This window comes from Amblyomma mixtum, chromosome 4 (genome assembly GCF_055824585.1).
Source record: "Amblyomma mixtum isolate Tamu chromosome 4, ASM5582458v1, whole genome shotgun sequence".
In the NCBI taxonomy this organism is placed as follows: Eukaryota; Metazoa; Arthropoda; class Arachnida; order Ixodida; family Ixodidae; genus Amblyomma; species Amblyomma mixtum.
This window is the reverse complement of record NC_143015.1, coordinates 73,682,585-73,705,277: the sequence shown is the minus strand read 5'-3', so window position 1 is coordinate 73,705,277 and position 22,693 is coordinate 73,682,585. Positions and strand designations below refer to the sequence as shown.

Sequence of the window (22,693 nt, the reverse complement as noted above, 5' to 3'; positions counted from 1 at the left end):
TGCAGCCCCCCCACAAAGTTAGTGCTTTCCCAACACAGCTCAAGCTAAAACCTAGATCAGCACTTCTGTCTCGAAAGGTCCAGTTTACGAAACTGAAAATAATCATGCAGACCTGAAAAGTTATTTTCCTTGCTTTGTTTTTCATGCAGCCAAAGTGACCAAGCACTTCTTGTTGTGATACTGCCAATTTTCATTAGCAAATCAGCAGTGCACACAAAACAATGCAAAATCAGTGCCCATCTGGCAAGATGATAAACTGAAGCACATCAGGCAGTCTAACTGCTCTAGCTCTTGGGCCAGGCTTGCCTCACTACATTAAAATAAATTAATCATGATAAGGTTTTAAGTATTCAGCCAAGGTTTTGAGTTCATTGGGGGCAGAAGTTCGAAGTGCATAAATGCCTTTGCCTTGCATATATGGCACTCACTGATAGCTCCTGGAGCCCAATTCACTGACACTAACAAGCAAGACAAATAAGCAAATGAATTTGCTTCACTGGCACAACTGTCTTCAACTCAGTGAGGCTTCATGCCTGAGTCATTACTGTAACCTTTGGTGCCTGCTGTACACTCTTCGCAAGCAAACTTTTGGCTATTACCTTCATCGCTGGAACTGCTATTCGCTGGCTTGTTTCCAGTCTCGTCAGCTGCACGCTCTATGATGAGTTCGCCCAAAAGGCAAGCACTGGCCACTGATGCGTCAAAAGACAAGAAGGAGATGCCGATTTCTTCCAGAACGGCATTGTTGGTGTACTTCACCTGGAATGTTCTGGAAGCAAGGGGGGGCAGCTCTCAATTATAGAACTCCACCTTAAGGTTCTAGGTAGTGCACTGGGATTGCACTATTCTGCATCGAGAAAAATAAGGAGTGATCTATGCCCTCCTATCTCGACACCCAATTCTTCAAATTCAAAGCAGCCGCCGCAGTGGCTCAGTGTTTATGGCGCTCGGCTGCTGACCCGAAAGACAGGGGGTTCGATCCCGGCCGTGGTGGTTGAATTTCTTTGGAGGAGAAATTCTAAAGGCCCGTGTACTGTGCGATGTCAGTGCACGTTAAAGAACTTCAGGTGGTCGAAATTTTCGGAGCCCTCCATTACGGCATCTCTCATAGCCCTAGTCGCTTTGGGACGTTAAACCTCATAAACCAACCAAACCACCCAACCAAATTCGAAGCTATCTATTTCGATAAAAATGCGGTCGGGCTTCCCGGCAAAGTTCGACCACTTTGGCATGAACAGTATACAAAAAATAAAAAAAACTTATAGGTGACAGGGAGCTGACTCGAAATGTGCTAATTGTGGTGCTTAACATCGCAAAGCTACAACTGGTCACATGAGATGCCATAGTGTGGAGATGGAGGAAAGAGCACAAGATCAATAATTTCTAGCAATACTGCCTGCTTTAAAACAGAAGGCTGTGGCCTCCGCAATTGGCTCCGGCTGCGAGTAACGTTGCGCTTAATCTCAGAGGCCACGCACACATACAGCAGCTTCCAGGTGCCGCCCACAGATAGCCACAGAGGCCGCAAGCCGCCATCATCACCATAAATTTTTTCCTCCGCCGCAAGCTCCCGCTATCTATATCGGCATCAGTATCACCAGCTCCAGCTTTTTTGCGGCTGTCAAAGGCACGGGAGTTGTGGCCGCGTGTTAGTTCACCGTAGTTGCAGCTTTCGTGTGTTATCACCAAGCGTTGCAATTTTAGCACGAAGGGCAAGCACTTTAATGGCTACAAGGCTGGGAGTTCGCACTCGAACACGGCAAGTGTGCAGTGGGCCAGAAATTCGACATGGCCCAGCGACGTGCCTAAATTTTCATATGCGACTCCAAGCGCTGAGGTTCTCGTGGGCCAAAGTCGGGAAGGTTTCTAAACAGATGTGTAAAGTGAGCATCCCTGAAAACTGTGTGCGGAATGTGGCACGCGCGGAGTCCACACAATGTCGTTGTACGTGCTGTGGGTCCGCAGCAGCTGCGACAGCAGCAACACTAATGAGGACTAGTAGTCAGTTCAGCAAAAACTTAGTTAAAATAAGCTTGGGTTGTGGAACGTGCGCACGTTTTTTTCACTGAGATTGGGGGGGGTGCCAAGTTTCAAGTTTGGGGAGCGCCTATTACTGTATAAACGCGTGTAAGGGCCGCAACCCGTTTTTAAAAAAAAATAAATCCGCGTAAGGGCCGCACCCGAACTTTCCACGACCCAGGCCTTTTAAATGCACACCGCGTGGCCTCAGCGATCAGCTCCGGCTGTGAGCAACGGTGCGCTTGATCGCGGAGGCAATGCATGCGCACAGGAGCTTCCAAGTACCATATGGATGGCGCCCGAAGCCGTGGTAATCATCATCGTCGTCAACTTTCTCCTCCGCCGCCACCTCCCGCTATCCACATCGACATCAGCATCACCAGCTCTAGCCTTTTGTTGTTTTTGAGGCGTGCTAGCGCACTCACCATGGCTGCGGTGGTTGTGGCTTTCGCGTCCTGCCACCGAGCCTTGCAGTTTTAGCTCGATAGGCTAGCACCTGAATAGCTACACGGCTGGGAGTTAGCTCTCGAACACGCCAAGCGTGCAGAGGGCAGGAAATTCGACGCGGCCGAGGAGTGCGTCCGATGAAGGTGCAACCAGAAGGATGCATTGAGAAACACAAGCTGCAAAAAGCCCGCTTTCCGAGGCAAGCTGTGCGAGTTTCGTGAACTTGAAGAAGAGCTGGTCTGCTATGTGGTGGAAGTGCGGAACAACGGCTATGCGTTGACTGCGGACATGCTGCACAGCTTCTGTTGGGATGAGCATGCACCAGAGCACAGCACCAACTCAGAGTCGAAATACTCGGCGAGTGACGATTGGACGCAGAATAAATGCCGCTCATTCCCTGATTGGTGTGTTTTTACTTAAAAAGAACATTTTTTCGCAAATCACATGCATGGGCCGCACCCCGAAAATTGGCCCTCGAATCTGGAAAAAAAAAGTGCGGCCCTTACACGTCTTTATACGGTATGTGCGGAAATAAAAAAATCTGATTTTTTTTTCTTCAGAAAAACGGAGTGCTGCCCATACACGAGTACGGCCTCTACACGCGTTTATACGGTATGTGCGGAAACAAAAAAATCAAATTTTGCGACTAAAATGCCCATTATGCGAGTGATCCTGTTGTGCGAGTAAATACGATATTTCTGCACTCCAATGCTCGGCTCCTGCACTCCACTCCACCAGTTATCTGAGCTCTGCTTGTGACATTCCCCCCCCCCCCCCCCTGTATCAGTGATTAGACAATTATGTGATAGTTGACAAGCGATAAGGACAATGCAGAGAGCTAGGGAAAGAAAAATGATAGGCGTAACATTAAGAGATTGGAAGCTGGCGGAGTGGGTGAGAGAACAAACGCGGGTTAATGACATCCTAGTTGAAATCAAGAGGAAGAAGTGGGCTTGGGCAGGGCATGTAATGCGAAAGCAAAATAACCGCTGGTCCTTAAAGGTGCAGTGAAGAGGAATCTCAACTCGTCTTTTTGCCGCGGGAAGTCAATTCACACGTTCCGAGCATTCTTAGAAACTTCGATTTATTGCCCTGTGTGGCCGATTTCCCTAACTAAATTGAATTAAAAGTCCGGCTCTTGCCTTTTTTTTTTTTAATTCTCCCCGCACCCAGTCCCGCGGCGGCTTTCCGCTCTGCCATCGGCGGAGTAATACGTAGTAGTCCGCACAAACAAATAGTCCGCGCGTATTTTTATTTCTGCGGGCTCATTTTGCGGCTATATTATCTGCGAATGAAACTATTTATTCACGGAAACCTAAAAAACAAAATAAAGCGAAAGCAAAGCCCCCACGGAGCTGGCTAAAAGGCACTCCACGCGTTGGTCTACTCCGCCCACCGTACGGGGAGAATTAAAAAAATAAAGGCGGGAGCCGGACGTTAATTCGATTTAATTAGGGAAATCGGCCACACAGGGCAATAAGTCAAAGTTTCTAAGAATGCTCGGAACGTGTAGATTGAGTTCCCGCGGCAAAAAAACGAGTTCAGATTGCTCTTCAGTGCACCTTTAAGAATAACGGAGTGGATTCCAAGAGAAGGCAAGCATAGCAGGGGGCGGCAGAAAGTTAGGTGGGCGGATGAGATTAAGAAGTTTGCGGGAATACGGTGGCCGCAACTGGCGAAGGACAGGGTTAATTGGAGAGACATGGGAGAGACCTGTGCCCTGCAGTGGGCGTAGTCAGGCTGATGATGATGATGTGATAGTCGACGGTGCCGGCCACCCACAGCAAGATAAAGTGAACATGCTGAACACCAGCCCAGTAAGGTCAGGTGGGCACTTTTTGCGTGAGGTTAAAATAAATGCAAACTGTCCACGATAAAGTGGGAGGGCGAGTTCATTACGCAGCATTTAAATACGGTAGGCAGCACTCTAGTCTGCAAATCCACATCACAGAAAACAAACTTCCAGGAGAACATAGATGAGTTTGCTGCTCTTGGGAGGAACTCTCAAGTTATGAACAGCAGCGTACTGTGATATCTATTAAAAAAAATATATATGCAAGAGTTCCGCAAAATTCACCTAAAGGGCCGGAACAAGGAGGCCAATAAACGAGGTTAAAGTAAACTGAGAGTAGTACAAAACACCACAGAAAAAAAACTCATGTGTAAAGTTGAGAGACTGGGAAAAGAGTAGGTGAATTAGCGAACAAACTGGAGCAAATGACATTCTAATCGAAAGAAAGGGTAAAATGTGCTGCCTAAAGGACGTATAATGTGAAAAACGGATATCCAGAGGTCTATTAAGCCAAAAGAATGGATTTCAAGGGAAGGAAAAGAGCCAGCTCTGGCCACTGAGGTGTGAAAAGATGAAATTTGAATCATACAGGGGAAGAGCGGCTACTGCTGGTTAGGATGTAATTGGAGAGCCTTACAAAGGGCCGTTACTCAGCAGAGGATGCAATTCCAACTGACGATGAATATGACAACACACCTTGTCTGCCAATATGACTTGGCAGCGCCTGGAGAGCTTTGAGAAGAAACGTCTTGCGTTGCCTCACAACCCTCGTCTTCAGGCATGAAGATTGTGGCACCCAGCAGCAGCTTCTTTTTCTCTCCCAATGCCGTCCGAACCATCAAGACGAGTGCCACGTCAAGTGTCTCGGAGCTGCCCGGGTACATCTGGAAGGTGTAGCTGACACTCAGGGAGCCCACTGGGATGTCACACGCAAACAACCTGTCAAAGAAAGCATCGCACATATTTGTGACACCTACCTTGAGAGAAAGCCTAGCAACACATGACACTGGAGCTTCAAAGAACATAAGCCACGTAAAAAGCGTCCCAAGTTACAAAAAGGATACCCCCCCAAAAAAAACAAAAAAAAACACCAACTGGAAAAGTCTCAAAGAATTAGCGTGCGGCTGTGAATATAAGGAGAAACACAGAACTGTTGAAAGCCACATTCACCGCTGAGTGTTCAGCACTAAGAGTGAGTGAAACCCTTAGCCGTGCTGCAGGGTTCCAATCGAAACCCCTACTGAAAAGCGCAATCAATCCGAAACCGATTTCTACTGGGAGAAATACCGGAAAAACATAAATGCCAACCCATGCGTACTGAAAAGAGCTAAGACCCAAATAACCAGAGAAATGCCTGAAGCTTTGGAAATTAGGAAGCGTGGCGAATCTTGCATCAGTGGCTGTCAGTGTCTCTATTGGCAATGGAGGCAGCGTTTCTGGGGTGCAGTGCACGAATGGCACTTGTTCTCACGAGATGTGCATGACGCGAGTTTTTCTTCATGTTTATCGCTTGGCTGCAGATATATATACCATATAAACGCGTGTCAGGGCCACACCCATTTATGGGCTGCACCCTGTTTTCCCGAAGTAAATATGAAAAAAATTATATATCCATGTAAGGGCTCCACCCAAACTTTCCATGACCCACGCAGGAACAGCCTTCAAAATGCATGCGCCGTGGCCCCTGCGATTGGCTCCGGCTGCGAGCAACTCGGCACTTGATTGCAGAGGCCACATGCACGCACAGGAGCTTCCAAACGGCGCCCAAAGCCCTGAGTTACAGTAATCCCTCGTTATAACGAAATCGCTTTATTCGAAATTTCTTCTGGTCCCGACCCAAACGCATGCATTTTAAGCTGCATTACTCGAAGCGCACGAAGAGCTTGACCCGCTTAGAGCGAAGTGGCGAGTGGAGGAATCACTGCCGCCAAGCGTAGGAATCGCCGCCGTGGCGGCGACCCTTCGCGCATGTAGTGCCAAATTAATACCGCCGACGAATTAGACTCATGCAGGCATAGAACAGACCACAAAAGTACCAAACCCACGATCGATGACCTGCCTAGTAACGGGCACCAAGAGTGCCGAGTGTCCCCTGCTCAGCGGGGCCAAATTCCATGGTGCAGCGCGCCCGAACCGTTAATCTCGGTCGGAAGCGCATTCCTGGTGTTCCCCGTGACAGAATTCAGAAGAAAATAAAGTTTTCCTTGCGCTTTGCGATGCCAGAAAACCGCGGTGTCTTGGATGCGGAAAAGTGGCCAGTCATGCTCGATTCGCGCCATTCAACGAGACAAACGGTCTAAATGCGTGGTAGGGTCACTGAATTTTGTTGTTACGGCGGGGACACATGTGCGAAAAGCGAGCGCGATTCACCACAGCGCGAAGTTGCGAACGGCGTCGCAGCGTCCGATCGCAGCTCGCCGGCTGCGTCATGTCAACGACGGGCCGCCCGCGGCAAACGCAACGACGGGTAGCGGGAGCCAATGTGAGCGCGGAGAGCCACAGCGGCATGATGACGTAGGGCGAGCTCCTTTGAACTGGGCCGGCCTGCCCATGGCCAGTCTCGACGCGCTCGCTCGCTCGTGCGCGCCGAGACCGGCCGTGGCCTGCCAGCTTTGATGCCGGCTGCCGGCGTCTGAAAACGCGATAGTATTGTTCGTTCAAGTTCATAGCAAGCCCTGGGGGTAGAGGTGATGACTGCGATACAAGCGATTTTCATCCAATAGCCGCTTTGGTGCTACTCCTGCCTGATGCGGTTCGCCTGCCGTCTGCTAGCTAGCTCCGTTGCTGAAGGCGTCACGGAAGTCTAACGTATCTTTTATTATGGGACCGGTTGACAGTAAAGGGTTGCCGAGTGTAGCGCCTTTATTTGAGTGCTGGCCAGTCCCGAAGCGCCAACAGCTGCGGCATCGATGTGGAACCGGCTAGGCTTAGCGCCGATCAAGGCACAGCGCGCAGTTTGTCACCCGGCGTTCCTGCAGGCAGCGTCGTTGCCGAAAGCTCCACTCTTGCACAGACATGCTGTCGTTGCTAGAATCTAGGAGGCAGACTTTATGGCAGCATGGCTGCTTTGTATTTTTCTTGTGCGAACGGGAAGTAAGCCGAGCCTGCCGGCTTGTCGATCAGCCTGGATCCCGTCTGGATCACAAAAATGAGCTAAAGCTTGTTCTTGATATAGATAATAAACTCTAGTATAAGAAATTTCATCTATATCATCTTTGAGGATCACTGACCAATACTGAGTTGCTGGTAGAAGTAAGAAATGTGCTACAAGCAAATTTTGCAGCGAAAGCTACATTGGCCACGGACTTGCGATTTCGCTGTGGCAGTGCTCCAAGGAGGCACAGAGATCGACCTTGAGCTGTTGCCTAGCAACCACCGCAGCTGGCGGACGCCGCGCGGCGTCATCGCCAGCTTCCTTGCAGTTGTGGCGCAATTAAATCTCGACTGTTTTAGCTTTTTACGAGCGGTCGCTTATATCGAATTATCGCTTATAACGAATTTTTTCGCCGTCCCGCTGACTTCGTTATAACGAGGGATTACTGTACCATCATCATCGTCAACTTTTTCTTCCGCTGCAAGCTTGTTATTTATATCGGCATCAGTACCATCCCCTCCAGCTTTTTGTGGCTCTCAAAGACATGGGAGTTGTGGTAGCATGTTAGTTCATCACAGCCGTGGCTTTCGGTTGCTGTCGCCGAGTGCTGCAACTTTAGCACGATGGGCAACCACCACCTTAATAGCTACACAGCTAGGAGTTCGCTCTCGAATACGGCAAGCGTGTAGGCCAAGAAGTGCATTCAACGATGGCGCGAACAAAAGGATGAACTTTCCGAGGCAAGCCGTGCAAGCGTCAAGATCTGGAAGAAGAGCTGCTTTGCTATGTGATGGAAGTGCGGAACGGCTACGCGTTGACAATCAACATGCTGCGAGATTTCTTGAGGGATGAGCATGCGCCAGAGCACAGCACCAGCTCGGAAGACTGTGAGTTACAACTGAATGTAGAATATATGCCGCTCATTCTTTGATCTCTGCGTATTAATTAAAAAAAAAAAAATTTCCGCATCACGTGTATGGGCCGGACCCAGAAAATTGGCCCTAAAATCTGGAAAAAAAGGTGCGGCCCTTACACGTATTTGAATGGTAATCTGTGTTATAGGAAACAAACTTCGAGTTGTCAGTGCGCATTACGTGTGTCGTTCAAAAATTTTTTTATTTCCGATACCCTCATGGCCCACAGGGCATTATTGAAGGGAGTGGTACATACCGTAAAATTCCGAACAAGCGCCCCCACCCTTGCAAGGGCCCCCCCTAACTTCACTGTCAATTTCACATTTCCGCGCCTTTCCGGGAAAGGCCCCCCCCCCCCCCCCCCCCCGCGCCCAAGCAACACTGGTCTGCCCCATCCAGTTCAAGGATCCAATCCAATCCTGCTTTTCAAGCCATTCGCATGCTCGTTTGCACACGCCATTTGTCTTGTTTTGGCGTTGCCGAGTTTGCGATGCCGGTGCATTCGTACTCAGTGGCGAAGAAAGTTGAGGTCGTACAATGGCATCGATAAAACGGAAGAAACCTGCACCAAACGTCTCGGCATTTCAAGCTCGACCGCATACGAATACGGGAATGGGACAATTTCAAAAAATGCTTCAGCATAACTGCGGGAGAGCAAAACATCGAAGCTGAGTAACGGCGCCCCAGTTTTCAGTGAGCTCGTGGACAATGCGCTCTTCGAGTTCTTCTAGCGGGAAACAACGGCAGGACGTGCAGTTAGTAACCGGCTTCTCTCTGAAGAGGCTGTCAGAATAGCCAACAACACGCAGTTGGGAAACACTCTAGCCGTAGCGCCAGAAGACCGGGGTGGGCTTCAAGCGGAATGCTGTGAACTTTTTTTTTGCGACTGACTTGGAGGAGTCTTTTGATGGTTTTGAGAGCGATTGACATAGCAGTCATAAATCTTTCACTCAGTGAAGTTCATGTTGCTAGAGATAAATAAAATCTTAAATCCATGTGCAGTGCACTTTTTTTTTTCTGGCGTGAAAAAATCGCCGCCATCTTGAATTTTGGCGCCGTTCCGGGATAGCGCCCCCCCCCTACTTTGCCAGTGATTTCGACTTGCTGGAGAGGGGGCGCTTGCTCGGAATTTTACGGTAGATATAAAATGAAACTGTTACAAACTGTTTCATCCCTGTCTTAGCGCCGGTTCTTACACTCACGTCAAACCAACTCGCCAACAGCACATTCTGTTAATGAGCAGACTATGCATGGACATATATTTCAATTCTGTAATAACAGTCCTCGTAGCACCGGTTACACAGCTCAGCGTGCTCGTACGTTGACGAAGCGAACACGCTGAGCGGCGCGTTCACTAACATGGAAGCGCGTGCAATATTAGCTAGCCACAGGTGTTTTCCTCACCGCAGGTGTGTGCCGCGGCATGAACTTCGTGCAAAGAGCACTTAGACGGGTACTTGAAGTTCCTGTGCTGCTCTGCACATATAAATCAAGGTGCGTCAAAAACCTAACCATGCGGGCACGCAAAGCGCACAGCCACAAAGCACTAAAACATACCGAAACTCAGCTGGCCGCCTGCTGCGTCGCCAAGTATAGGTTTTCATCGGTTTCCGACATTCAGGTTGTCATTTTTCCATCTCCCTCAAGTGATAAAAGTGCACAAGCAGTTTCAAAACAAATCTTATATATTTCAATATCCAAACATGTAAACTTCATGCATGTTTGCCAGACTCAGAAATCCGAGGTGTAATTCAGCATTTCATCAAAGCGCTTGTGCCTGTGAGACAGGCCTGTGGCAGCCTACCTGCATTTTAGTTGTTGGCCTTTTCTACCTTACAGGAACTTATATTTCAGCACGAGTATTCTTTTTGTGGTTAGGAGCTGGTGTTCTATCAATACAAGCCAACTTCGACTTCTCCTTGGCGTCCCCTTAATGCCAGTCAAGGCGCCAAGTGAGCTGCATAGTCGTACAGAAGCTGCCGTGAAGGACAGCCAAGGTGGCGCCTGACTGCTTCTGGTAAACGTATACACATGCACAGAGGGCTCTGTGCAATCGGTCCACTGTCCTGTTTTTACAGTGCTCGAGAAGCAGTCATTGCTTGTGTGCGTTAACTGTGCCCCCTCCCCGTCAATGCACCACAACAAAATCGATGCTGAAGTAACATGGTAATTTTACTCTTGGCACACCTAGTGTTCTGCATGCGGGGGTGCAGACAGATTGAAAGGTGCCACAAAATGGCTACTGCACGAGCCGTATTAAAGAAGCCAACAGTCACTGAAACAAAGAAAGGCATTGAGGAATACTTCCATTTTTTTCTTTTATTTGTGCCGTTGAACAAAGGCAGGGCAAAGGCAAAGGCGAGATAAAAGATGGTTATGAGTAATGGACTCGATTCCAAGAGAAAGCAAGCGTAGCAGGGGGTGCAGGAGTTAGGTGGGCGGGTGAGATTAAGAAGTTTGCTGCGATAGGGTGGCTGGCACAGGACAGGGTTAGTCAGGCTGATGATCATGATGATGCTGATCGAAGAAAAATTAGTAGTGCATTCACTTTATGGCTAAAAGGCGCTTGATTAGAAAGGAAAGAAAAAAGCAACCACAAGCTGCTGGTGGGATCCGAAGTCACGGCCTCCACATTCCATGTATGGTACTTTACCAACAAAGCTTTGGTAGTGGCTGACCAGTCTTCTGCTTCAAAGGTATTTACGGCATTCATTTACAGCTGTGCGGCCACAGCTGGTTACTCGTGGTGCGTATACTGCGACTGGCGATCGCGACGTTGCCGATGTACAAGCAGCAGGCCAACGCTCACTGGTGATGTCAGAGTCTGTGAGAGCGAGCGAGTGGATGTAAGTGCAATCATGTGTGAATGTGCAGACCTATGAAGTGTCGTCAAAAAGTACTCTGCTCGAAGTCACACCGGACACAAGGCCACCTGTGATGATTGCCATGAAGAACAACCCAGGACACCAATCTCATTCGAAACTGCCAAATACTTCAAGAGAATTATCAAGGGCCTGCAAATTCCACTCAAAAGCACAAATATCCCAATGAGAAGAGTGTAAAAAACACCCATTATGGAACATGGGGGCATGGCTAAAGCTCTCGTCTCCGAAAGGAGTGCTGATCATTTCTGCAACACCCACCCCTCCTCTTATAATGTCCTTAACGAGACCTTCAGGGCAATAAGACCTGCTTTCTCTGGGTTCCCAGAGGACTGACCCCCCCCCCTCACCTGAAGTAAGGGGCTGCCCTGGGCTTGGCCACGTCCGGGGTGAAGTGCAGGCGGAGGCAGCCCCCTCCGTTGTATGCCCACTCCGTGCACACCTCGGCCACTCCGCAGCCGTCGCAGAGCGAGCGTCCCTGGTCGCGAGGCTGCAGCTGCTGCTGGGACAGGTCGGACCAGGACAGGGAGCTCACCTCCTGCACCGACGCGGTCGTGTGGAGCAGCGTCTTGTTAGCTTGTGTGCATATTGATCGCACTTTTTTTTTTTTTTAAACTGACACCACAAACTTAGGGGTGCCAGCATTACGTGGGGTAAATTTTTTACAAAAACTTTTTGAGCACTGAAAACGCAAACAAGTAGCAGGCAGGCACCCCTTGTCACACAGGCGTGCTACCCGCGATTACGCCGCTAAACGCGGTTATCGCAAACCGAGCTCGGTGACCTCGGCATATGTCAATAACCAAGAAGGTAAAATGCGAAAAGCCCACGAACTGGCCCGCTTCAAGAACGTACTTTCTTCGCACTAAATCACGTTCCAAGAGCAACGCATCAAAAGAGACAAAGTGTATAGTGCTGCGTGACGGCGCTTTTATGCAGCCTTCGATCTCGTCCGATGGCGCAGCAACAGCAACATCCCGCGGTGCTCAAGCTACGCATTTTGCCGTCGTTACACCGAAAAATGTCCACTCCCTGCCGCATCGTTGATGTACTTAGGTGACGCATTCGCAACGCTCGGAGCATTGGATTCCACGCGCTTACCGCAATGATGCCGCCCATGAGCGTGGCGGACGACGGCGCTCTGTACTCCCTAGTCGTCGCTAGGCCTAACTTGTTTCGTATCGAAGCCACAATGGACGGCGCTTTTGAAATGACCAATGCTATCACGAAAGTTCTACTTACGGCACTGCCTTACTGACAACCTAACTGCTTCACATTAAAAGAAATATATACGATCGATTTCAGCGACGGCTTAGCAGCGGAGCTGGCGTGTAAGCAGATCAGGTCACTCGCACTGCAACGGCGGCAGCTGCTGCGCGGCTGCGAACGTAAAACTAGCTTGCATCGCAGTTACTACTCCTACCAGCAACACGGTACAGGCCAGCAATCCTTAAGGAGGATTCATTTTTGACGTTCCCGCATCCCGGGGCTTATTATTTACGAGAACAAGAAGGTTTAGCCGGATCACCGCGTCACTTCGTTCGTTGCACCGCAACCCAGAATGGTGGCGAGTCTTGCGACAATGGCGAACCGTGATTCGAGATGATAACCGCAGTTAAGTTTGGTATATGCGATAAAGCATAGCCGCATTTAGACTGCCCGTGTGACCGCAGGTCAACCAACAGATGGCTGCCGCTGCATCGCTGATAGAGCAAGATGGTCATCTGCACGTGCCATCTGTCAAACAGATTGCAAGTACGATCACGGTCAGCTAGACTCGACATCGTCGACAAATTGCAGCGGCAAGTTAGGGGTGCGGTGATTACGCGGGGAATAAAAAAAAAAGAATTTTGACAACAAAATTCAAAATTCGGGGGTGCGATCATTACGCGAGTGCGATCATTATGCGAGTAAATACGGTAGAAAACCTGCCTCCTCCCATATGCTGTTTCTTATGACAGCTAATATTCAGAAAGAAAATTTAATGCTGTGCACCTTACTTAGGTAGTGTATTTTGGTCAAGTATATCCAAGGTTAACATACAAAAGTTTGTTATATCCAAGGTGGCATACTTAGGTTCGGTACAGCTGATGTTAACAAACTAAAGTTCATGCTCAAGGTGGCATACTAAAATCCGTTATATCCAAGGTAGCATGCCAAGTTTGTATAGGTAGTATATTGTTTGTTTATAGCTTGTGGCACTGCCAATGGCAGCATAGCTGCAGCCTGCCTTTTTTAAAACATTAGAAGTGATGGCGGGAAAACAGGGTTAAACTATGCAAAAAAAACGGCCACAAGCTGCAAGACAAAGAAATTAAACAAAGTTTCTTCTTCCAGAAAAATATACCGTATTTACTCGCATAATGATCGCACTTTTAAAAAAAAACTGACGAAAATTTGAACGGTATAGCCGCATTTATACTGCCCGTGTGACCGCAGGTCAACCAACAGGCGGCTGCCGCTGCATTGCTGATAGAGCAAGATGGTCATCTGCTGACAGATGGCAAGTATGATCATCGTCGGCTAGACTCGACATTGTCGACAAATTGCAGCGGCAAGTTCGGGGTGCGATTATTATGCGGGTAATAAAAAAAATTGAATTTTTCCAACAAAATTCGGGGGTGCGATCATTATGCGAGTAGATACGATAACAAAAATGATATTGTTTTACCCTCAGCCTTATGTATTAAGTGTATTAGCATATCAAATTCAGGCGTCGCAGCTCGGTAGCCTGGACAGCCACGAAGTTTTAACAGAACACGGTGCAACTGCCAGCTCTGGCCCAACCTTCAGAATAATCCTGCAAAAACTTCCCAGTTGTGCCCGTGCTGTTATCATCATAAGAGGAAATCTGCAATAATAAGCCAGTATTTAAGTGCTCGTCTCCGACAGTAGACAGTCCCTTTAATGTAGTTAAAAGATGCGAAGAAAATAGCTGACCTGGCCTGCCTCAAAGAGTTTTTCGCCGAATCCCTGACAGAAACTGGTTTGGAGTGGCAGTGTCCGAATACACCACTCGGGACAGCAGCATTGTAGACAGTCCCAGAACCTGCAAAGGTTGCAACAAAGTGCATGAATAAAAATAAATCATCATAAGAAAACAAACACCTAACATGTCTTGCAGAAGCCTCACAGTTATTCTGCTCCTTCATGCAGTCTCACATTCCTAAAAACATGTGGCACTAGCAATGTTTTTCGCTGAAGCTTAGATTCGCTAGTTTGATGTTCAACCCATCCGAGATGATATTACACAGTTTAATTTGTTATGAACAAAACAAGCAAGCATATGCTAAAACCAAATGTGGCATTAAACATAATAAGAAGGTCCTGGGCTACCATTCATCAAAACTGCAACATACCGCATAAACGCATGTAAAGGCCACACTTTTTTTTCCAGATTCGGGGGCCAATTTTCGGGGTGCGGCCCGTACACACGATGTACGAAAAAAAAAATTTTTCAAGTAAAAACACACCAATCAGGGAATGAGTGAAATTTCCTCTACATTCAATCGTCACTCGCAGAGTTTTTCGACTCTGAGCTGGTGTTGTGCTCTGGTGCACGCTCATCCCAAATCAAGCCGCGCAGCATGTCTGCTGTCAACGCGTAGCCGTTGTTTCGCACTTCCGTCACATAGCAGAGCACCTCTTCTTCCAGTTCAGGAAACTCGCACGGTTTGCCTCGGAAAGTGCACGCGTTGCAGCTTGTGTTTCTCTTTTGGTTGCACCTTCATTGAACGCGCTTCTAGGCCACGTCGAATTCCCTGTCCGCCACACGCTTGCCACGTTCGAGAGCTAATTTCCAGCCGTGTAGCTGTTAAGGTGCTTGCGCATCGTGCTAAATCTTGCTCGGCAGTAGCACGTGAAAGCCACAACCACCACAACAACTACGGTGAACGAGCTAACATGCCACGAAAGGCTGGAGCTGGTGATACTGATGGGGATGTGGATAGTGGGAAGTCGCGGCGAAGAAAAAAATTGACGATGATGATGATGACTGCGGCCTCGAGCGCCATCCATGAACGTTACTTGGAAGCTCTTGTACGCGTGCTTGCCCTCCGTGATCAAGCGCTCTGCGATCGAGCGCATCGTCCTTCGCAGCCGGAGCCGATGGCGGAGGCCATGGCGCGTGCATTTAGAAGGCTATTCCTGCCTGGGTCATGGAAAGTTCGGGTGCGGCCCTTACAAGGATTTATTTTTTTTTAATATTTCCTTCAGGAAAATGGGGTGCGGCCCATACACGGGTGCGGCCCTTACACGCGTTTATATGGTAATGAAGTATACATAGGCAATAAAGAAAATTTAAGACAGCATGCAACTTCTGCATGAAATACGAGAGCAAACTAGCCAGCAACTTCGCTAGCAGTAGGGTTGTCTCAACTTCGAAAGCGATTCCCTAACTCATACTTAGCTATGTATCACACTCTGCAGTGCACGTTCCACACTGAGCACAGGAAACCGAGACCTTCGGCGCAACTCACCGGCGCTGACTGGCTGCAGACTCCACCTTGTCTTGGTTCTTGTACACCCAGCCAGCAGCAAAAATGGCTGACGACAAACCATGCCTGCGAGCTACTTCAACTTCCTGAAACAAAACTTGAGTCACCAATGCTGCCACAGTCATCCCTTGCAGTGAGCACATTGCCTAAACATAAAATGAAAATGTCATCTTTGTGGAAGAGATTGCCGTATTTTTATTTACTATAGAAGCCACGCACTTTTATACGAATCTGCAGAAATAGCAAAGATCAATTCCAAAGCAAAAATAGGAGCACCACTATTGTGCTGTACTTTTCTCCGAGTCTACAAGTGCTGGGTGCGTTGTTTGTTTTTGCACCACAATTTTTTTTCTGCAATTCACTCCCCCCCCCCTGCAAGTATACGAGCATGCACAGTGCTCTTCTCACTCTCAACAACTACTGGTGTCTCTGTTGATTAACTGATCCCCTTGACCCTCAGTTGTTCCCCCGAGTCAGTCAAATGAGGCGACATAGGACTGGTTAAGCTGCACTCACCTTGACTGCCTCACTGCCACCAAAGTGCTTTGTCTTGTGTGCAAACACATCGATGCCGACATAGACGTCACTCTTGCGGTTGCCAGCATAGCCCGCAGACTTCTGCAACATCCCTTCGGTCCAGCCGTATCTGAGGAAGATGCCGTCGCAGAGGTCGAAGAAGCACGCGTTCTTCTCATTGAGCTCGCTCTGCCAGTCCAGCCTGCCGTCTAGCAGCACACTGTCGTGCCAGATGACCAGTGAGCCGGGCACAGAGCGGTGAGTCTCCATGGTTACGGCCCTGAGGAACTCCAAGAGGAAGGGGCCGCAGGTCTCGTCCTGGAAACAGGAGGAACGATGCCATTTATACCACTCTGCTTTATGCTGATCAAGCACATGACTACTAAGCGGCCTTGAAACACTACTGTCTGTATTGCCACATTTTCCATTTAGGTTCCGGCGCTTTTGTTAGCTGTACACATCCTCACACCTAAAGGGCTGCCAAACTTACACTATCGCAACTCCTAGTTCCATGCTCTCCAGAAACTTGGTTTACACAGGGATGTGTCAAGGAATTTATATCCTCTACACGTTTGTACAATCACCAGTTTTAGTAAGCGTTCCATTATTCTAAGCAGGCATTCAAAGTCAATATATCTTTTTAAAAAGCCATGCAGTGTCTTGTAGCAAACTTCCCGTTTTCTTGACTATATGCATGGAACCAAAGGCCATTCTGACTAACAGAACCTAAGAGGTATGCCCACTCTCATGTCCAAGATAACTTGCAGGAAAATGACCACGGCCAAGATTCAAAATTTTGCTCTAGTGCGCATGAAAGAAGACATGCCACAATTACGGCAAATTAAACTTTTTGACCGGGGAATTCCTTACACCATTTAAATGGCACCACGCACCATACAGCACCTACACAGAGACTAAAAGATACACCCAGCAGCATTAAAAACTCTATTTGACAAAAACACTAATCAATGCTACGCATCTGAATCCTTAACCACCTTCTGCACTGCAATTAATGTATGCCAGGAAGTGAGACAGTTACAAATGACACCAACCATCTCACACTTGATGTTGATGAGCCATCCATCAAACTTGCATGAAGCAGCGATGTGGGCCAGCTGGGATGCAACTATGGACACAAGGTTGCCTTTCCTGATCTTGCTTAGGATCTTGGCGCCTGGACCTGGCTCCACGGTAAAGGCCCCTGAAAGGCCAGGACCAGTCACTTAATGCAGGAGCCTACACCCTGAGAATGTCCGTCAAATGTGACATCAGCTATGCTTTCCAATTCAGACCTCCATTGCTTTTTACTGACAAAGGCCCTACCTTCACAAAACCAGACTGTCATTACGCATTATTCATGGAGCGTACGGTATAGAAGCTGGTGAATCTGCAGAGAGCATCAACACATTCCAGTAGGCCCCAATTCAAGGTCCCTCAGATAATTTCAAAGCTGCGACATTTGGCTCCAAAAGCATCGCAAATATAAGCGACACATAACAAAGCAGCATGGCACAATGAAATATAATAAAACAGCTGACCAAACAATACACTTCTAATTTGTAACTCTTACTCACCGATGCCTGCGTTTACATTGCTTTGATATTGGAACAGGGACAAGAGCTTCAGCTAATGGCATCCACACAGAATGGAGCATCTGCCACTATCAGCTCCCCGAGTTAAACAACATTACCTGACACTTCTTGCTCATGAACAAAGACAGGCATTCAAGCTATTTCTGCGGAACATTTGTGCACAACTGAGGCACAGAACCCACCAAACACACAGAATCTTTGCAGTGTAACTCCAATCTCACGCCACTGGTCTTATGTTTTCCCTTCTTCTGTCTGTCATTGACCCACTTCATTTACGTTTCACATAACATTGTGAAGAAAGAATGGTCAAAGGCAAACGTGGTATCTTTTATATGACCTGAAAAAAATTGATAAAGCGGACTCTGTCTATGCACGCAATATTTGAGGCTCAAGATCATTATAGTTTGAGAAAAATAACAAAATTTTTCGCACATACAGTCGGTCCAGCTAACCAAATCATCGGTACAAGAAAGTAAGGCACCTGTAAGAAGTGCAGACTAAAGCGACTGAAGGAGAGCAGCGACATGATGTCCATCTCATTTTCGGCCCCAAATAATGAGACTCTTTGTTATCAACATTGTTGCGGTCTCATAACCTCAGCATGCATTGCCGATTGCTCCCCACAGTTTAATTTTTGCGGAGTTGTTGCAAGGAGCAAAGACCAGCTGTGTGGTGAAATGATCGAGGCTTCGAATATCAAGAAGTATGGCGATACATGTGTAAGTGCTCCATCAGCATCTTTATCACAAAAAGAACTTCGCTTCCTGAATTGCACATCTTAGCTCGTGTTGGCTTGCAGGGATCGGGGTGCGTGAATGAGCTCTTTGCGTTGTTTTCTATTTTGGTGCCTAAACGTATTTACACGCACAGCGTGCCAAATAAATGTCAGTTGTTAGTTCAGCACTGCGTTGTCCGTTTCCTCCTTTCCTCTGCTCTCTTCTTTGGCCTTCGGCCTTGCGCTGTTTCAATCATACAAAGATGCTTTGTTAGGAACTGCAACCAGAGACACTACGCGAGCTGCAGGAGAGCACCAACTGGGAAAACTCCATTTCAAACGTTCGGACTGGTGTCCAAGCAAAGCCTCTGTTGCTCCTCACGGGCACGCTCGATTGGGAGACGCAGTAAGAGGTGCTGAAGCTGCTGTGTTACAGAGCAGGCTTGTTCAACCAGAGAGTAGTGTGAACGTTTTACAGTGTTTTACATTAGCCATCTTGTGCGCAGACACCCTTAAATGCTGTACACGTTGAACAGGCAGCCCCTGTAATGGAGGCACGAATGCGGTATCCTGCACTTATCACATCAGATAACATTTCCAGCACTACCTCTTTTATGCACTGTTCGGTAAGTAACAAATGTTTTCTTCAGAGCACGTACACCAAATCCTGACTGCCGTTCCCAGCAGTCAGGATGGTACATGCTCCCATGACCATGTATTATGTAGGCAAGCCGAGTGCGACACATGCCGGCGTTCTATGTAAACCAAGCGGGACGCGTGCCAGTGTTGTAGGTAAGCCGAGAAAGACGCGTGCTTACGTTCTCTGTCTGTAGCGCACATGCTTGAAAGTAGTGTGCCCTTTCCATCTGAGGGTATAAAACGAGCATGAACAAAGGCCACGTTGACGTTCTTGTGCAGAACTGGTCTCGAATATTAATCTGCCGGCACAACCAACGATACACTGCCCAGTTCAACCCACTGCTACTTCCGACACAACACCCCCTGTAGTTTGATGAGTGCTCTTACTAGGGGTCTAATCTCGTGGGGTTCAACGCACTCGGTATGGTCTCTCCCTGGTTAACAGCTTTGATTGTCTCGGTGAAGTTGCTGTTGCAGGTTCCAGTTACCATCCTGGCAACAGGCACCGGTATGGGTTCAACTCCAATCCTTGTAGCCAGGTTTTTAACGTTTGGAATATTATCTACCTAGCAAACAGTATCTTGAATAGATTGTAATGAACCTTAAGTGGCCATGATCATACCATGAGGAAAACATTGATGATGGGGACTACCAATATTGAGTGCTTTGTTCAGAAAAAAGGAAGTACCCAAGCTGCAGCAACTGCATGCAAACATCCTGTTGAACCATGGTATGAACTGAGCTACCCACCTAAAACCTTGACGCCATGCTTATGGCCAGCAGAAATCCACCCAGGAGGCGGGATTGTGACTAGGTGGTGTGAAGAGTAGACAAAGCTGTTGATCAAGTGCCAGTGATGAAACCGGTAGCTGTCAGAGTTCTCACATCCGTGGATGAACCTAGTAGGAAACAAGTGGTAGCCTTCAACATCTGCTGCCGTGAAAGAACAATAAACACAAGGCTGCTAGCTGAAGGGTGTTCACACACATTCGTCGGAATTAAGTAACAATGACAAAGTACGACAAAATTCGGCTATCACTGACAGCGATATAGGAGGTATTCACATGACGTCATCCGCAAGGGGCGCTAGCGGCCGGCGCGGCATTCGCCATGTTGGTGGTCGCGCGCGCGGCCGCCGCAGCCAGCCGCAGCGTTTGAATAGCTGGTGATGGGTGAAATGTGAGTGTATTTCGCGTCTCGCCGCACGTAATTTCTGTCCGACCCGTGCCGCCGCGTGACTGAGTGAATATTCCGTGAACTGTGCTAAGCAGAAAAGAGCGGGCACGCTCAGAAGGTTCTACTTCGTGAAAAGGCCGACCCCCCGTAGGAGTGCGGAGGCACCGGCATGGTGTGCGACGTATACAAGACTGCTGCCGCGCGTTGAATTCACCGGTATCGAGGCCCACCTTGTGCACGGCTTAAGTTTGCTGGCAGGCCATGAATTAAAGGATATAAACCTATGAGAGGGTGCAATTACTTGACAAGCGGGTGAGTCCAAGAGTCGTGCTGTGGGTGCCGACGTCCGCGGTGCCGACGGCCGAAGTGCCGTTTTTGAAGAGGTGAGTAATTCGAAGGGTCTGTTCACTTAGCTGTAGCTTAACTTGTCATCTCTACCTGCTGAAAGTGACGTGTTACAAGTGAATCTAGCGGCATGGCTGCACACTGCGTTGCTGCGAAAACGGTCTTGTGCATACGAAGCAGCGCTACGTAGCTACAATCAAAACTGCAAAACATTCTCGCTGTGTCTGCCGTTCGTGCTGCGAGCGCATGGCAGTATTTGTTTGGCCGTTCTGTTGGGTAAATAAGGCAGCTATGACGCTTTGCCTTTCTGCTGAAAGACCATACGTCTGAGAAGCGTCAGCAGTTCGCGGACTACAGCTAGGCGCTTGAATTATCAACTTCTGCGGTGGCAGTTCTGGAATTTCGGTAATTAATCGTGCTGTCTATCCACGATGTGCCCTGCATGACTAGCTGACAGTTATCAACTGATATTAAAAGCTGCAAGTCGTGTACGTTCTTGCGTGCAGCGCAGCCAGCCAGTTTTGCTGCCGAGTTGAGGCAGCTCGGTTATATCACGGCGCAGAAGAATTCTGCTGCAAACTTCATGCACAATACGCGCTCCACAAAGATAAGTGGTCGCTGACGTATTCAACAACGTACAAATATGTTACGGATAACTAACAGTTCAGGCCGGGTACCTCACGGCGCACCGTGACACTGCGCGAGCTGGCCTGAAACGACCGCAAACATGGCGCGCCTGCCGCGACGACGCTCGCGCCGTCTGGTAGCGCGGCCTCAGTGAATACCTCCTATATGCAGTCACAGGAAATACAAAACAGCATGTGCTAACTAGTTTCTTTCACAGTAAGCGCGACTAACAGCCCCCAGTTTCTCTTCGCAGTCCCGTCCCTGCGAAATTTAACTTCCAGAAAAATGCTCCAAGTCCATGTCCGAACAAAGTGCAGCTGGTCAACTTTGCTTCGGATATTTATACGAACATGCAATCGCTGAACGAGCGTGCTACGCGTGTTTATGGATGGACACCGCCGTTAACAAGCGAAATATTTTTATTCTTAGGCAACCATTTCGCTGCCCTGCTCGTGTTCAACTTGCATGCGATAGTACGTACTACTTTGCGGCATCGAACAGTGCCACTATTTTTTTCCTTCAAGAGTTGTCAGTTTTGACCGGTTTAGATCGCGTGTGTAGTGCTGTTCTGCTGACCTGTCCTCCAGAGAGCCTCCCATCATGTCGAGGCAGAAAAGAATCTTCGGGTCATCCGGTTCGCCCCGCTTCACGTCTCTGAGCGGTTCGACAGCACATGGCAGCGGATTCTTGAAGCCCAGAAATTCCTCCAGTGTCTTCAGCGCGGCGACCTCCTGATCAGACATCGCGTCGATGGACGTCCGTGACAAACTTGCAAGGACCAAAATGACACAGGCACCAAGACTCAACACGTTCTGGACCAGCAAAAATATGCCGTTTCTGTGCCCTGCATCACTTGGAACAAATTTGTTCAAAAAAAAAAAAACACGAAACACCAGCTCAAAGCCGAGCGAAGCTATCCGGCACGACGTTATGCATACCACCAGCGTTTGTTCCAATCGTTTAGAACTTGTCAACACTCGAACCTCTCGAACCGCCAATCCCTTTCTTGTCAAAATTCACACATGGAGACGAAGGAATCTCGATGTCTTCATCACGGCGGCAGCATCGCCAACACTTTGAAAATCGCCTCGCCGTAATCCCCTTTCAAAGTTTTTCCCGGCGCCTTGCCAAGTTGTCATTGACCAAGCGATCTGAAAGACAAGTGTTCCTACCTCGCCTACCGCAGAGAACATGTTGAAATATGACCGCGAGAGAGCAGGACTGGTCAGTAAATTTTAGTACTTAGCTCAAATTAAAACCAACTGCATTTCTGTATTTTTTTTTCGAGCTCTAGATTGTCTCTTTGAACGCATTGAAAAAAATTCCACTTGCGCCAAGTATTAAAAATTACTAAAGCCCCTCAATAAACTAAAATTACTGACCAGTCCTGCTCTCTCGCGGTCATATTTCAACACGTTCTCTGCGATAGGCGAAGTAGA

At 48.3% G+C, this 22,693-nt stretch overlaps 1 protein-coding gene across 3 annotated transcripts in view; it reads right to left on the bottom strand.

Moving 5' to 3' along the window:
- LOC149347014 (cytosolic endo-beta-N-acetylglucosaminidase-like) overlaps positions 1–22,417 on the bottom strand; it is a 31,985-nt gene extending 9,568 nt beyond the window's left edge. For all 3 annotated transcript variants that reach the window (XM_089586813.1, XM_089586812.1, XM_089586814.1), the window contains exons 1-9: positions 21,831–22,417; positions 19,857–20,005; positions 17,213–17,361; positions 16,161–16,478; positions 15,627–15,730; positions 14,089–14,197; positions 11,499–11,686; positions 4,955–5,197; positions 600–769 (exon numbers count right to left, since the gene is read on the bottom strand). In XM_089586813.1, the coding sequence (XP_089442939.1) occupies positions 600–769; positions 4,955–5,197; positions 11,499–11,686; positions 14,089–14,197; positions 15,627–15,730; positions 16,161–16,478; positions 17,213–17,361; positions 19,857–20,005; positions 21,831–21,997 (1,597 nt within the window). In that variant the 5' untranslated portion in view covers positions 21,998–22,417. The remainder of the gene's footprint in view (positions 1–599; positions 770–4,954; positions 5,198–11,498; positions 11,687–14,088; positions 14,198–15,626; positions 15,731–16,160; positions 16,479–17,212; positions 17,362–19,856; positions 20,006–21,830) is intronic.
- Positions 22,418–22,693: the final 276 nt, after the last annotated feature.